The 15,928-nt window shown below is 52.3% G+C and overlaps 1 protein-coding gene across 2 annotated transcripts in view; it reads right to left on the bottom strand.

Moving 5' to 3' along the window:
- Positions 1-15,928, bottom strand: part of CLIP2 (CAP-Gly domain containing linker protein 2) — an 80,922-nt gene that overhangs the window by 27,503 nt on the left and 37,491 nt on the right. For both annotated transcript variants that reach the window (XM_060119972.1, XM_060119971.1), the window contains exons 4-7: positions 3,921-4,045; positions 2,218-2,431; positions 1,169-1,366; positions 133-236 (exon numbers count right to left, since the gene is read on the bottom strand). In XM_060119972.1, coding sequence (XP_059975955.1) covers positions 133-236; positions 1,169-1,366; positions 2,218-2,431; positions 3,921-4,045 — 641 coding nt within the window. The remainder of the gene's footprint in view (positions 1-132; positions 237-1,168; positions 1,367-2,217; positions 2,432-3,920; positions 4,046-15,928) is intronic.

The following is a 15,928-nucleotide window of genomic DNA, read 5'->3' as shown; positions in this document are numbered from 1 at the left end:
CCAGGTGACACAGCCAGTACGTGGGGGAGGCAGGGTTTGTGCCTGCTGGTCCTGAGCCTTGCTTTTCCTGGTCATCCTTAACGAGGCTCTGGGAAAGTGTCCCGCCAGGACCAGGACAGGAGTGGCACCTACCTCCTCTCCTCCTCCAGCTGGTTGGACAGGTCCACCTTCTCTTTCCGCACGCTCTCCACCAGCAGCCGGGCCCGCTGCAGCTTCTCCTCTGCCTCTGCAACATACTGGGCCCCGAGCGAGGGCCAGGACAGGGTCAGCCTCCTCCTGGGGACCGGGAGCCAGGTGGGGGAGGGGTGGGTGTGGAGGTGGTGCAAGGAGCCAGGCCTGGAACCCAGCCACCCCTAATCCCCTGCCAGCCCTAGTCTGACCGGAACCGTGGACCTACATGTGAGGGAAGAGGGCCAGCTGAGTGCCAGGAACGGGAACCTCAGGTTCACCTGCCCCCAGTACCTGCCACCTCCCTCAGTCCTTGAGGGCCTAAGACCTATTGTCTTGTCAAGGCCCCTGTCATGGCACACACGTGAGCTTGGCCTTAGTAATTCCAGAACCCGAGGGAAGAGTGAGCCAGGCTCCAAATGGGGACAGGGTCCTAGGAAGGAGCTCCCATGTGGGGAACAAGCATCAGGGAAGAGTAGACACATGACAGCAGCAGAGTCAAGGCTATGGGCGAGGACTTCCTTCCCTGAAACCCAACCCAGGAATCAATCTGCTCGAAAGCATGATCCGAAATGTGGACAGATATAACCCAAAAATGTTTATATCAGTATTATTTAGAAAAAGTGAGGAATTGGAAAACAACCTAAACACCAGCAGGGGACAGGCCATGTCAGTAAGGTCAGTAAGGACACAGCCCGTAACAGACAGCAATGCAGTCCTTCAAACGGGGAAGAATTTTCCATGACCTAGAAATCATGCTGGCACTATAGGAAGTAGGAAAAAGCAGGACACGCAAGTTTGTATCGAGGTTCTGGAGGTAGAATGTGGACCTACCACTGGAAGGAAATTCACCAGGAGGATAAGGGATGTTGGTAACACGCGTCTCAGTTTTCTCTGCACACCCCAAGTTCTCCTCACTGAGCGTGACTGAGGGACAAGACTGGCCCGAGGAGACCGCTGGTGCCCTCTGGGTGCTCCATGGCCCTGCCTGCCCACCAACCTGCTCATGCTGTGCCTTGAGCAGGGCGATCTCCTTCTCCACCTCACAGATGTGGCTCGTGGCCTTGGCCACCTCGGCCCGCTCCAGGTCCCGTTCAGCCAGCAACTGCTCAATGTGCTGCTGTTTCTCCTTCAGCGCCTCTTGCAAGGCAGTTGTGCCCGAGATCTTGCGGGCATAGCGTGAAGAGGTCTCCGTGAGCTGCAGGAAAGCGTGGGCGCAGACAGGACTCAGGGGTGTGGAGCACCGTCCAGGCAACCCACCACTACCTAGCAAGTGGGGGGTCCAAGTGCCTCAACTCCTGGGGTTTGGTTCCTCCCCCTCCCAGGGCCCTAGACACTCTGCCTAGTTATGTAAAGGGAATCATGATGTTTGCGATCCAGGGAACTCCCTGCTCCCAGGAGAGTCACAGCCCCTGGGGGTCCGCCTCATGGTGGGCTCCCTCACCTGGGCCACCTTCTCCTGGACTAGGAGGAACCTCCCATGTAGACACAGCTCTGCTGGAAGGGCAACCTCACCTTCCCTCCTCACCCAAGGTGGCTGTGCCAGCCTTTCTAAAGCACCTGCCCTGCACCTGTATAACCTGCCCTGCCTCTGTATGACCCTCTTTAACTCCCAGGGAAGAGCTTAAGCTACTGACAAATCGGTAATATAAAAATAACAATAGGGCCTCCCTGGTGGCGCAGTGGTTAAGAGTCCGCCTGCCGATGCAGGGGATACGGGTTCGTGCCCCGGTCTGGGAGGATCCCATATGCCGCGGAGCGGCTGGGCCCGTGAGCCATGGCCGCTGGGCCTGCGCATCCGGAGCCTGTGCTCTGCAACGGGAGAGGCCACAACAGTGAGAGGCCCACATACCGCAAAAAGAAAAAAAAAAAAAAAAAAAAAAATAACAATAAATGTAAATGGGTCAATTTCTCTGTTAAAAAATATACACTTTCATTTTTGTTCTAAAACTCCAAACTGACAGATGCCTGGAACCAGAGCAAGTCAGGGGACAACTGGGTCTCTCTGTCCCCGCCCTACCCCCATACACACACCAGGGTATCCCTCACCAGGCCACTGCGGCTGGGCCGGCCCCCCACGGAGGAGGCCACAGAGCTGACAGAGCTGATGGAGGAACTGCTGGGACTGTGGGTCAGTGCCGAGACTCCCATGGCCATGCGCTTGGTCTTCTTGGCCTTGGCTGGGCTGGTGGATGGGAAGCCGATGCGGATTACCTTGTGGATGGGCGCGAAGAGACCAAACTTGGGTGGGCACTGGAAGTACCTGGAGAGGTAGGAGAGACCATGCTGCTATCATGGCCCCACAGCCTGGAGCCTGGCCTGCCTCCCCTACCTCTTCAGAGTCCAGCAGAGAGAGGCTTCTCCTGGGGGACCCATCACCCACACCCTAAGACCAATAGACAGGACTCCCAGAAAGGGAATAGAGGTGAGCAGGGCCTGATATTCTGCATAGCCATGAACAGCGGTTGGGCATATTTCTGGGGGATGGGGGAATAACAATTACTGAGCACCTGCTCCATGCCAGTCCCTTTACATAAATGCTCATTTCGATCCCCCAACCACTCTATTGTTATCCATATTTCACAGATGAGATTTAGGCTCAGAGAGGTTAAGTAACCTGTCCACAGTCAGACAGCTGATTAAATGGCAAAGCTGAGACTGGACCCAGTGGACTCCAAAGCCCACTATGCTTTGGCTCCCACACATCAGTCAGAGGCTCCCAGCCATATCTGCAGCCCCACTTTCATGGCTGCCTCTGGACCACCCCCAGCCCCAAGGCTCTCTGCCCATGGAGCCCCCGAATGGAGAAGCAGAAGCCTGAAGGAGGCACCTTAGGGGTGGGGTGAGGGATGCTGCCCAACCTGCCCCTGGATTCTGAAAGCAAGAGTAAATTGAGAGAAACAGCTGTCTTGAAAACAGGAAGGCAAGTGTTGTCATGGAACTCTGGATCATCTTCTCTCAAAACCTCTCTAGCCATGGATTCCACGTGGGACCAGGGACCTAGTTCTGTCCAGCTTCCCGCTCACCTTGAAACTGCCACCCCACCCTGCCTCTTCCCACATCCAGGTCTTTGTGCAGCCTGACCCCCAGCCTAGCACACCTTCCTTCTCAGAGCTGTCACAGGTTCTGGACGACAGAACCTAGGCCAGGGACAGCCAACACAGGCTCACGGGCCACCTTGCCTTACCCCACACCCCTGACGCTGCTCAGCCATAGCATCACCCTCCCACCCTCAAAGGGCCCAGGCATGGCCTTAGACCTTCTCAACCCAGCATTCCTGGCAGTCAATTCCCTTTAATCAGAGATGCTGAGAAACCTGGGACCCAGCTGTGACCCTAACCTTGGCTGTAGAGCACCAGGCACTGTCTGCTTATTTCCTGTGTCACCCAGGGCAACTCTCAGAAGGCAGGACCCCTGCCTCTCCTTTTCTGGTGCTCCCACCTCACTTAGTCATGGGTGGCAGGGGGAGGGGAACCCAGGGACAGATGACTCTCCTAGTGCTTGCTCGTGACTCTCTGTGTGACCTTGAGCAATGACCTCTCTGGCCTTGGTTCTCTGATCTGTAAAATGGGGGTGATATTCCCACCACCTGCTTCCATGAGCTGCTATGACAGAAGGGAGGTGGTAGCATCTGTACATGGTATCTGGCACAGCCACCCAGATGCTCAACACTGGCATTCTCAGATGCCCCAACCCCGACCTCTGCACCCACCCTAGGAGAAGAGGACTCCCTTCCTCCCTCCCCACCATACCTGGTGCCCGCCACTGCCCCATCGTTCTTCCCAAGGGGCTCGTCCAGCTCCACGCCACACCACTCGCCCTTGGCAAAGTCTGTCTCCCCGACGTACCGTACCACGCCAGTCTTCGTCCCACCAACCTATAGGCACACAGAGAGACTCAGGTCCAGAGGATGCAGTGGGAACTGCAGAGATGGCACAGGCACCCAAGTGCCCGGGCTCATCCCACGCCTCCCTTCCAGTGTGCAAGGGCCAGGGGAGATGAGGGGGAGGCCCAAGGACAGCTGGGAGGGGTACAAGTATAAAGAGTGCTTCCCAGGGCTGTCCTGAGCAAAAGCTCTGGAGTCAGAAAGACAGACCTGCATTCAAACCCTGCCACTTACAAGCTGTGTGAGCTTGGGCAAGTTACCTAACCTCTCTGAGCTCCAGCATCTTCATCTGTCAAAATGGCTTTTGTGAGGATTAAGTACTAAATGTGCAGTGTCTGGAGCATACTAGAGTCTCAATAAATGTTATCCTTAAAAATGGTTTAGGGGGTGGGAGGGAGACTCAAGAGGGAGGAGATAGAGGGATATATGTATATGTATAGCTGATTCACTTCATTATAAAGCAGAAACTAACACACCACTGTAAAGCAATTATACTCCAATAAAGATGTTTTTTAAAAAAAAAGGTTTAGGGAATTCCCTGGCAGTCCAGTGGTTGGGACTCCACGCTTTCACAGCCGAGGGCCCGGGTTCAATCCCTGATCAGGGAACTGAGATCCCACAAGCCGAGCTGTGCGGCCAAAAGGAAAAAAAAAAGGTTTGAATGGGGATTGCCAGGAGCTGGGCAGGAAGGGAAGTGGGGAGTTGTTGTTTAATGGGAATACAGTTTCAGTTTCGCAAGATGAAAAAGATCTGTTGCACAACAATGTGAATATACTTAATACTACTGAATTGTACGCTCAAAAATGGTTCAGAAGGTAAATGTTATGTTACGTGTATTTTACCACAATTAAAAAAACTCAGGACAGACCAGTAATCAGGAATATTACTGTAACAATGATTTTAAAAACTTTCAATTCAAGTTATATATATACATAAAGTTTTACACACACACACACATATATATATATATATATATATACACACACACATATATATATATATATACACATACACATACTTCCAAAGCCTTAAAAAACCCTGTAAGTTTCTCCACCTCTCCCCAGAAGCACTTTCACTCTTTAAGATGAAGTTTTTGGTGTTGACCTCCATATTTCTAAATGACATGCTAATATTGCTACTTGTCAATTTTTCAATTTGGGGGTGACATCCATCTACATCTCATCGGGAAAAGGGAGGCGTTCCCTCCCCATCACCAGGCTGCACACACCCCTACTGGGTTTCTACCCCTGCCACGTAGTGATGGCTTCATTTTGATCAGACTCCAGGTTGACGGTGCTGGGACTAAGCAAACACTACTCACAGACGTGGATGGGCAGATGCAGATACTTTTCCCTCCCAGCACCAATTTTTCCCTACAGATAACAACTGTCTTTTATGATTGTTTGTCTAGTTTTTATGGCCCTTACACTAATTTAACGTAAACTCTTTCAACTGCCTAAATCTCCTGCCAAGATGTCCAGAGGCACTGGAAACTCCATCAAGCTCTTCCTGGAGAAGACGCTCCTGGAGCCGGGTGCCCTCCTTCTGCATGGCCGTCACCCCAAGACCACCTGTCACCATTGCCCTGAGGAGTCCCTTTGCCTCGCTCCTGGGATGGATCTCCCATTTCTTGGATGCAATATCTTCCATTTTTCCTGGTTTATTCACTTATTTTGGTAAAGCACATCCTTCCACTGCTTTCTTTTTTTAAATTAATTTTTACTGGAGTATAGTTGCTTTACAATGTTGTGTTAGTTTCAGGTGTACAGCAAAGTGAATCAGTTATACATATACATATATCCACTCTTTTTTAGATTCTTTTCCCATATAGGTCATTACAGAGTATTGAGTAGAGTTCCCTGTGCTATACAGTACGTCCTTATTAGTTATCTATTGCCTTCCATTGCTTTCTAAGAAGAGGTGCACGAGGAAGTAAAATATTTGAGCCTTTGCCTATGTGAAAATATTTTTTATTCTGTCCTCACTTTCTTTTTTAATTGAGGTAAAATTCACATGACATAAAATTCACCATTCTAAAGTATACGATTCAGTGCTTTTAGTACATTCCCAACCATCACTGCTACCTAAAACCAGAGCATGTTCATCACCCCAAAAAGAAACCCTGTACCCAATAGCAGTCACTGCCCACTCCATTCCCCTCTCCCCAGCTCCTCTGCTAGTTTCTGTCGCTATAGCTTTGCTTATTCTGGACATTTCCTATGAACAGAATCATACACTATGTGGCCTTTTGTGTCTGGCTTCTTTCATGTGGGAGAGTGTTTTCAAGGTTCATCCGTGTTTATCAGTATCAGCACTTCATTCCTTTTTATGGCTGAATAATATTCCGCTGTATAGATTATACCATATTTTGTTTATCCATCCATTCACTGATGGACATTTGTGTTGTTTCCACTTTTTGGTTATTATGAAGAAAGTTGCTGTGAGCATTCATGTACAAGTTGATGTGTGAACACCTTCAATTCTCTTGTGACTGTCACTCTTGAACAAGAGTCTGGCGGGGTCTCTTCCTTCAGAATTTAGAAGTCTCCCTCTGTGTGTTCTAGCATCCTGTGTTGCTCTTGAGAAGTTCAAAGTCATTCTGAGTCCCACGCCTTTCTGTGAGCCCATCTTCTCACTCTGGAAACCTGCAGGACTGTCTGCCTGTCCAGGGTTGTACAGTTTCACAAACAGGAGCACTGTGCCTCTTTGCATCCATTTTCCTAGGCTCCTGTCCAACCAAGAAATGCTTGTCAACCCTGGGAATTTTCTGATTGCTTATTTGACTTCCACCCTTCTCTTCCTCTGATCGTTTTGTGTTTCTCTCCTGTTTTCCATCTGTCTTTTGGCTCTCCTGTCTGGGAGATTTCCTTAAATTTATCTTCCAGTACTTCTGTGATGTTTCTTATATCTGCAATCAGATTTTCCATTATCCAGAGCTTTTTTATTGAATATCCATATTTATATTCCATGGCCTTCTGTTCAGATTTGACACTGGTATCACCTTCTCTTATTTCTCAAAGGACCGGCCACCTTCCCCAGAGAAGCTTCTGTGCCCTCTGGAGGGTGCAGGCTTGGCCGCCAGTGATCTAGGAGCTGAGTGAGGGAGAAGCCGGTGGGAAAAAGGGGCTCAGCTTTTAGGACAGACATGTTCATTTAATCCTCCCTTTTCAGTCCAACATGCCAGGGGTTCCCCCACCCAAAGACTCCTTCTCTGAACCTCTCACGAGACAACCACTGATCCCAGACGTCTGCTGGAGGGGCAGTCACCGCACAGAGGGGACCCTAGGCAGGGAGGTGGAGTCTGAAGATTTTTCAAACAATGTCAGCTCCATTTCCAGAGGCCACCACACGGCTGACTTCCGATCCTCAGCAGGCTTCTGAGGGAAACACTGATTGCTTCTCTGCTTTCCCCACGGCTGCCTGTGCACTGGGCTGCACTGGGTTTCCAGTGGTATTTCTGCTGTCTCCTCTCCTGTTCTCTTTGTCCTTGAGGGTTTAATACCTTTTTTTTTTTTTTAAATCCCTTCACTGTCATTCTAGTGCAAATTCAGGAAAGGGTGAAAATAAACGTGTGTGTTTATCTACTGTGTTTATCTGAACCAAAATAGGACTTTCTAAATGTTACCTTCTCTGACACCCTCAGGTGTGCCCGAAAGGAACCAGCTCCCTAATTAAAACTCACTCTATTCCCACCATTTCTTAAGGACTGGCTATGTGCCAGGCACATTGAAGACATGAATTCTAAACCTTGCAATTCAGGAGTTCCCTGGTGGCCTAATGGTTAGGATTTGGCGCTTTCACTGCTGTAGCCCGGGCTCAATCCCAGGTTGGGGCACTAAGTCCTGCATGCCGCGGTGCACGGCAAAAAACAAAACAAAACAAATCCCCAAAGCCATAAGGGAATACTACGAACAATTACATGCCAACAAATTCGACAACCTAGAAGAAACGAACAAGTTTCCCCCTCATCAGACCCCACTGCATGTGTGCCAGGCCCTGCCCTCCAAGGTATGAGACCTTTCCCTTCTTTCTTTTTTTATTATATTTAACCTTGTCTTTACTGTAAAAAATTAATAGACTTTTTTTAAGATGTTGCTTTTAAAATTTTATTTATTTATTTGGCTGCATCAGGTCTTAGTTGTGGCACGCGGGATCTTCACTGCAGCGCATGGACTTCCCTCTAGTTGTGGCGCGAGGGCTCAGTAATTGTGGTGTGTAAGCTTAGTTGCCCTGCAGCATGTGGGATCTTAGTTCCCCAACCAGGGATCGAACCCGCGTCCTCTGCATTGGAAGGCGGATTCTCTTTTTTTTTTTAAGATTTTTTGATGTGGACCATTTTTTTAAAGTCTTTATTGAATTTGTTACAATATTGTTTCTGTTTTATGTTTTGGTTTTTTGGCCCTGAGGCATGTGGGATCTTAGCTCCCCGACCAGGGATCGAACCCGCACCCCCTGCATTGAAAGGCGGATTCTTAACCACTAGACCACCAAGGAAGTCCCTAATAGACTTTGTTCTATAGAGATATTTTAGGTTTCTGGAAAATTTGAGCAGAAAATACAGAGAATTCCCATATATCCCATTACCTCTCGCCCCTACAGTTTCCCCTCTTATTAACACCCTGCATCAGTGGGGTGCATTTATTACAATGGTGAGCCAACAAGTTGTTATTAACTTATTAACTAAAGTCCATAGTTCACATCAGGGTTCACTCTTGGTGTTGTACATTCTATGGATTTTGAGAAATATATATGACTCATACTCACCATTATAGTATCATACAGAATAGTTTCACTGCCCTAAAAATGCTCTGTGTTCCACCTATTTATCCCTCCCTCCCCTAGCCCCTGGTAACCAACGATCTTTTACTATCCCCAAAGTTTTGTCTTTTCCAGAATGTCATACAGTTGGAATCATATAGTACGTGGCATTTTCCCACTGGCTTCAGTCACTTAATACTATGCATTTAAGGTTCCTGAATGTCTTTTCATGGCTTGACAGCTCATTTCCTTTTAGCCTTGAATAACACTCCACTGTCTGGATGCACCTTAGTTTATTTATCCATTCACCTACTGAAGAACATCTCGGTTGCTTCCAAGTTTTAGTAATTAGGAATAAAGTTGCTAGAAAAATTTGTGTGCAGGTTTTCATGCAGATATGTCTGCTCATTTGCGTAAGTACCAAAGAGCAGGACTGCTGAATCGCATGGTGAGAGCATGTTTAGTTTTGTAAGAAGTGGCCAAACTGTCTTCCTAAGTGCCTGTGCATTTTGCATCCTGGCCCTCCCCAGCAATGCACCAGAGTCCGTGTAGTTCCATTAAGGGACTGTCCCTCCCCACACCCCCACTGGGGGACAGGCTGGGCCCCAGTCTCCGGAGGGATGAGCCCCACCCGCTCCTTTTCCAGCACCTGAGGGTTATCTGTGAGGCTGGAATCCCCGCTGGCCTGGGCCAAACACCGACTACATCCGGATCTCATAAAACAAGGGAGGTGGGCAGATTGAATTTATCTGTTTCTCCGGGATTTTCCTCTGAGGAAGTTAAAACAGGTGACTCGTTTAAAATAAACCCATGCGTCTCGCCCACAAGGACAGACAGCTCTGCCATCAGGAGGCTGGGGCAAGTCCCCCCGTCTCACAGGGCAGCCATGAGGGTCCAGTGAGGGGCTCATTTCCAAGACCTGGAGCAGCACCTGCTGGGCCGCTGTGGCATAAGAGCAGAGCAAGCGGGGAAGGAGGGGGTCCTGGTAGGAAAGAGGCTGCCCGGGAGAGACGGGCAGGTGAGTGGTGGCATTGGGCCACCTTCAGGGAGATGAGGGGACAGAGGTGAGCAACCCCTCTCAGTGATCCTCCCTGACCATGTCCACGGTCGCTGACCTGAACAGCTAGTGAGGGGCACCTGGGGCTCAACTAGCTTTTGCAGCATCGACGTCATACACGTGGTACCTCACTCGCTCTCAGGACCACCTGGCAGGGCTGTGGGTCATTCACTGAGCAGGAAGGTTTGAGCGCCTCCCTGGCACCAGGCTCTGTTGCAGGCCCTGGGGATGCAGCCACGTGATCAAAACACCACAACCTTCCTCGTCAGGGCGGGAAGCAGACAGCCCAGCAGTAAGTGAGTAAATGCTGTCATTCCAGGATGACAAGGGCTACGTGGAACAGCACCGGAGGGCCCTGTCTCCAAGAGGTGACATTGGCGCAGAGGCCTAACGGAAGCGGGACAGTGAGCTGTGGGGAGCCCTGGGGTCAGAGTCCCTGGTGGAGGAGGTCAGCAGGGCACAGCAGAGGCACCGGCCTGGTACGGGAGCAAAGAGAAGGAAGCCAGGGCGGCCGAGTGCAGCCAGGACGGAGGGCGAAGTCGGATCAGACGAGGGCGGGCAGGCAGACCACAAGGGTCTGGGGGCCATGGGAAGATGGGTGGGTTTTATCCCACGTGAGATGGGGGCTCCTGGAGTGTTGGGCCCTGAGTGGGGGCAGGGAGACCAAGGAGGGGGCGGTTCCATTACTGGAGAGAGAGGACCTGCCCACAGAGGTGGTGGGCTGGGGACCAATTGGGTGTATTTTAGAGGCAGCACCAGAGGCCGGATTATGAATCACGTGGTCAGGAGGAGAGAAAAACAGGACGTAAGGCCAACTGCCAAGTTCCTGGATTGGTCTGGTGGAGACACACGTGTGCCATTTACTGAGATGGGGAGGATGGGGCTGGGCGGGAGCAGGTCGGGGATGGGGGTTGGGTGTGTTATAGTTTGAACTGTGTTCCCCAAAAAGACATGCTGAAGACCTGACTCCCACGACTATGAGTGTAACCTGATTAAAAAATAGGGTCTCTTATGGGAGTTCCCTGGTGGCCTAGTGCTTAGGATTCCGGGCTTTCACTGCCGTGGCCCGGGTTCAATCCCTGGTTGGGGAACTGAGATCCAGCAAGCTGTGCGGCACAGTCAATAAACAAACAAACAAACACATAAATAAAAATAGGGTCTTTTAGATGTGATCATATTAGAATGAGTTCACTAGGGCGGGCCCTAACCCAATATGACTGGTGTCCTTATAAGAGGAGAGACACGGAGGGAAGAAGGCCATGTAAAGACTGAGGCAGAGATTCAAGGAACGCACCTATAAGCCAAGGAACGCTGAGGAGCGCGGGCAACATCAGAACCCAAGAGAAGGGCATGAAGCACATTCTTCCCTTGATCCTTCAGAGACAGCATGGCCCTGCCAACACCTGGGATTTCAAATGTCTAACCTCCAGAACTTGGAGAGCGTACATTTCTGTTTTAAGTCATCCAGTTCATGGTACTCGTTACAGCAGCCATAGGAAACTAATGCAGGTTAAGTGGAGATGTTGACTAAGGGCTTGACACACGAGACAGGAGATGGAACCCTGGGCAGTGTGATGCCCACATATGCTTGGACTGTCCTAAGTCACGGGCCTGGATGGTTCCATCAAGGGAGAGACAAGCTGAGGCTGGAGTTCTGACCTGATGCTGGGAAGAGGAAGAGCAGGGAGGTAGGAGGAACCAGGGGAGTGTGCGGAATCCCAGGAGGTGAGGGAAGAAAGTGCTTCTAGAAGGAGGCAGGGAGAGATGGTGGCCGATTCTGCTAAGAGGTGAAATGAAGATGAGGGCTGAGAACTGACCATTGTACTTGGAATGTGAAGGGCTCTGGTGGCCTTGCGGGGGGGAGTTCCCTAGAGTGATCAGTGATGGGAAGAGAGCAGGAGGTGGAGACCACGGTCACGGATGGGCCTCTTAAGGGGTTTAGCTGAAGGGAGGACAGAGAAATGGGCAAATAGCAGGAGGAAGGCAAGGGGTTGGGGCAATCGGGAAAGGGGGAATGTGCACGGGAGGAGGGAGGCTGTCTGCAGGGGGCGGGTGGGAGGGGCTGGCCTCGGACAAGAGCTGGAGGTTGGGGCCCTGGACTGGACAAAACCAGCTGGAGGGAAGGCAGAGTGCGCAGACGCCGGCGGGTTTGGTGGTGGACAACAGCCCTGTTCTTCCCAGGAAGCACAGAAGAGTCAACCAGCTGAAATGTGGGGGAGGGGCAGGCGTTGGCAGTATTTTGGAGAGAAGATGGTTATGAATATTACAGAAGAGACTGAGGGTCAGAGAGGCTAAGCGGCAGGTAGTGAGTGGCCCAGCTGACTCCCCCAAGTAGGTCTGCGGGCCTCGAGTCCATCCTCTCCCCAGCCCAGCACACGGGGGAGTCGGTCATTTGTCCTCCCAGGCACGTGGATAGTTTAAAGAAAAGGTGGGAGGGGCCAGACAGAGGCTACTGCACAAACTCAAGCCAGAATTCCCCTGGGAAAAAGGGAGACGTTTCAGCACTTCTCTAGCAGTCCAGTGGTTAAGAATCCACGCTTCCACTGCAAGGGGCACGGGTTCGATCCCTGGTCAGGGAACTAGGATCCCGCATGCCGTGAGGTGTGGCCAAAGGGGGAAAAAAAAAAGGGAGACATTCTGGAGTCTTCCTAGCCTGGGGTCAGTCTGACCTCCCAGGCCCTGCCCCTGTCCCTCTAGGAAATGGGAGGACTAAAGGCCACACCCTTGCCCCCTGCCATCCAGCCAGAAGCCCCATGACACACAGAGGAAGCAGGACGCAGCTCTAGTACCTCCTGGGCCCCCTGCCTTACCTGGCTCTGCCCCCCATTAGCAGAGCCTGAACACGGAGGCCCAGCAGCCCTGTGCGCTCGGTGGGCCACCGAGTCCCCTCCTGCTCACCCCTCCCCGCTCCCAACAGACACCAGCTCCCTCTGCCTGAGCACCCAGGACAGCAGCCCCCAGGATGCCCCCTGGCCAGTCCTCACAAACCTCTCCCGTCTACAGCCAGGCCTCACACTGGGCATCACAGCACTTGCCCCTCAGCTGTGAAGACTCCGGGGTGAAGAAACAACACCCAGAGCAAGGAAAGAAAACCAGCCTTTCCCGAGGGCTCACTGCAAACCGGGAGTCTTCCTTATTCTATTTATTTATTTGTTTGTTTATGCCACGCCATGGCATGTGGGATCTTAGTCCCCTGATCAGGGATGGTACCCATGGCCCCTGCAGTGGAAGCTCAGAGTCTTGACCACTGGACCGCCAGGGAAGTCCCTTCCTTATTCAATTTATACAAATCCTACGAAATGGGAATATCAGGCCCATTTTAAAGACGAGGAAACTGAGGCTCAGCACCCTGCCCTGGGACACTGCTCTGAAGGGCAGAGCTGAGCTCACGCCCAGGCCTGTACACCCCAGAGGCCACCTTGCAGCCTCTACACTACGGATGGCCCTGCTGGGTGTCTGTTCTCAGCAGAGTGGTGGGAACTTGACTGGGGCCTGAGGAGAGAGGGAGACACCTGCAGAGAGAAAACCTCATTCCTCATCTCTCAGGAGGCTGGTCCCACACTGCCCAGGCCAGCTGCCAAGAGGGCAGCAGGCAGGACACAGCCCTGCAGAGAACCTACCCACCCAGTGCAGAGGGGCCGGGCTGCTCAGACTGCCTCGCGGGCTGGTACACTCTGGGTTATTTGCAAGGCCAGGCTGGCACCAGCAGGGAGCTTTGGGATATGCCGGGAGAGGGTGCCAGCAGTACAGGCGATCCCCTGGAAAGGTTTCTTGGTCCACCATCCTCAGGATGCTTCTGTGGCCAGTACATGAAGGGACATAAAGGGGCAGAGACTTCAAGTACTTGGAGATGCTCCACTCAGATCCCACTTCAAGGAAGCCCTTGCTGCCCTGCTGTGCGGAGCCCTCGCCTGAGATGGGGCACTCACATGCGGTGACTGAGCGAGGCTGGGGCAGAAAGGCCCGGACACGTTGGCTCAGCATGAGGACGCAGTGATGGGCAATCTTGCTCCAGAGCTGCCCCAGGCTGGCCGAGACTCTGTCTGGCCTGCAGAGCAGTCTGACTTCTCCCTCTGCCCAATCTTTCACAGAAGTTAAAAGCCCTAAGAAACACCCTAAACCCCACCTTGGCGCCTACTTTTGGAGAACCCGACCCTCCACAGCAACCTACGAGCCATCTGACATCTTTGGGGGTCAGAGCTCTCCCATTACCTCACTGACATCCACTCCTTGCGGCTTTGGCCCTGGGGCACCTCTTGGAGCCACAGGCAACCAGCCAGGCCTCTTCCTTCCTGAGACAGCCTCCTCTGGTCCTTGCTAATCATACCCCATGCTGGCAACTGTAGCTGACCAAGATACTTCCAGCCCTCCACCTGGACTGCTGGATCCACTCAGGGTGGGGGGGATACAGAGGACATTCCAGGACTGGTAGATAAAAGCCCAGAGCTCCTGTTCCAGGCCAGCCCCTGATGTGCTGTGTGACCCCAGGCAACCCCTCACCCTCTCTGACCTTCACGCTCCTTTCCTGTACAATGAGTGATTAAGGCCTGGTGGTCTCTGCCCCAGCAGGCCTGTCTGAGTCTGGATCAGCCCCCCGGGGTGGGGCTGTCTTCCTACCCCTCTTCTGTGCCACCAGTTCTCAAGCTGCCTTTCTACATAGTCTCGGTTCCTTCTTCTCCGTTAATTCCCCTGGAATGTCTCTTCTCTTCCAGGACCTAAATCCCAAACTAATGGCTGGCTCTAGAGTCTGCCACACCAGCCCTGCTGCTTCTGGAGCAACATCCCTAAAACCACGCGGACAGACCCACTTCCTGGGATGGACCCTCGGGACCACACCTTGGGGGACACACACAGCAGCTATGTCTCAGGCCAGCTAGGCAGCCGAGTGCCCCCCATAGGCTCCCCGGGCCTGGAAGGTGCCCAGGACCAAAGGGAGTGGTGGGTGTTCCCAGGCAGAAGGAAATAGAGAGGTGGCCTGGGATGCCAGGGTCCCACCAGGCTGGGCCAGTGGGCCTGGGTCCCGTCTCAGCTGTGCCAGGCATGTTCTAAAAGGCTGCATGTCCTTGGACAAGTCATTGCATCTCTCTGCTCCCACCTCTGCCATGCGCCCCAACTCCAGACACCCAGGATCCTTGAGTACTACCCCCCAAACTCACCCAGTCCGAGCTATGAGAGCACTCAGGGAGGGAGGATTTCAGAAGAGGAAGTTGGGGTGGAATAGAATGATTCAATGCTGGAGGAATTTCAGGGATTAGCCAGAAAGGTTCTGTGTGTATGTGTGTGTGCGTGCGCGCGCGCGTGCGTGTGTGTGTGTGTGTGTGTGTGTGTGTGTGTCCTGGGGAGGGGCCGAGGGCGGGAAGGACAAAGGCAGGACAACCCAGCTCTGCCACTTCCACTCTGGGTGCTGTGGGAAACTCAGGCCTCTGATTCTCATCCTCAGCCTGTAAAATGGAACAATGAACATCTGTGTCACGGGCATCTGGGATAGTAAGAGGTGAATCCATGCAGCTCAGTGTGCAACTCCAAACCACACCTGGAAATTCTGCCAATTTGGCTCTGGCAGGCATGTGACAAGATTCCCAGTATTTAAGTGACACTATTCCAGGAAGGTCAGGCATGTTCCCCCTGTGTCACTCTCCCAGGGGTTCCTCCGGGGGCCAGGGCCCCTTAGGGTTGAAGAGGAAATGGATTGTGCGTGTAAAGTTCTTGGCACAAGGCTCCGCTCCCAGAGAGCACTCGGCCAGTGAAAGCCAAGGACACGCAAGCCGACATGAGCCGCTGTGTGACCTCAGAGAGGCTCCCCGAGCTCTGAGTCCCTCCCTGTGTCCAGGACCCCATGGCCCAGGGAGAATGCCCACCCTTCATGGACTTTAATGCTGATACCAGCTAACACTTCACAGAGCTTACTTGGAGCCAGACCACCTTCTAAACACTACATATGCAGCAGGTGAACTTTTTTTGGCCATGCTGTGCAGCTTATAGGATCTTAGTTCCCCAACCAGGGATCAAACCTGGGCCCCGGCAGTGAAAGCACAGAGTCCTAAACACTCGACTGCCAG

The sequence above is a fragment of the Mesoplodon densirostris genome, chromosome 16 (genome assembly GCF_025265405.1).
Source record: "Mesoplodon densirostris isolate mMesDen1 chromosome 16, mMesDen1 primary haplotype, whole genome shotgun sequence".
NCBI lineage: Eukaryota > Metazoa > Chordata > Mammalia > Artiodactyla > Ziphiidae > Mesoplodon > Mesoplodon densirostris.
This window is presented reverse-complemented; position numbering and strand designations above follow the sequence as displayed.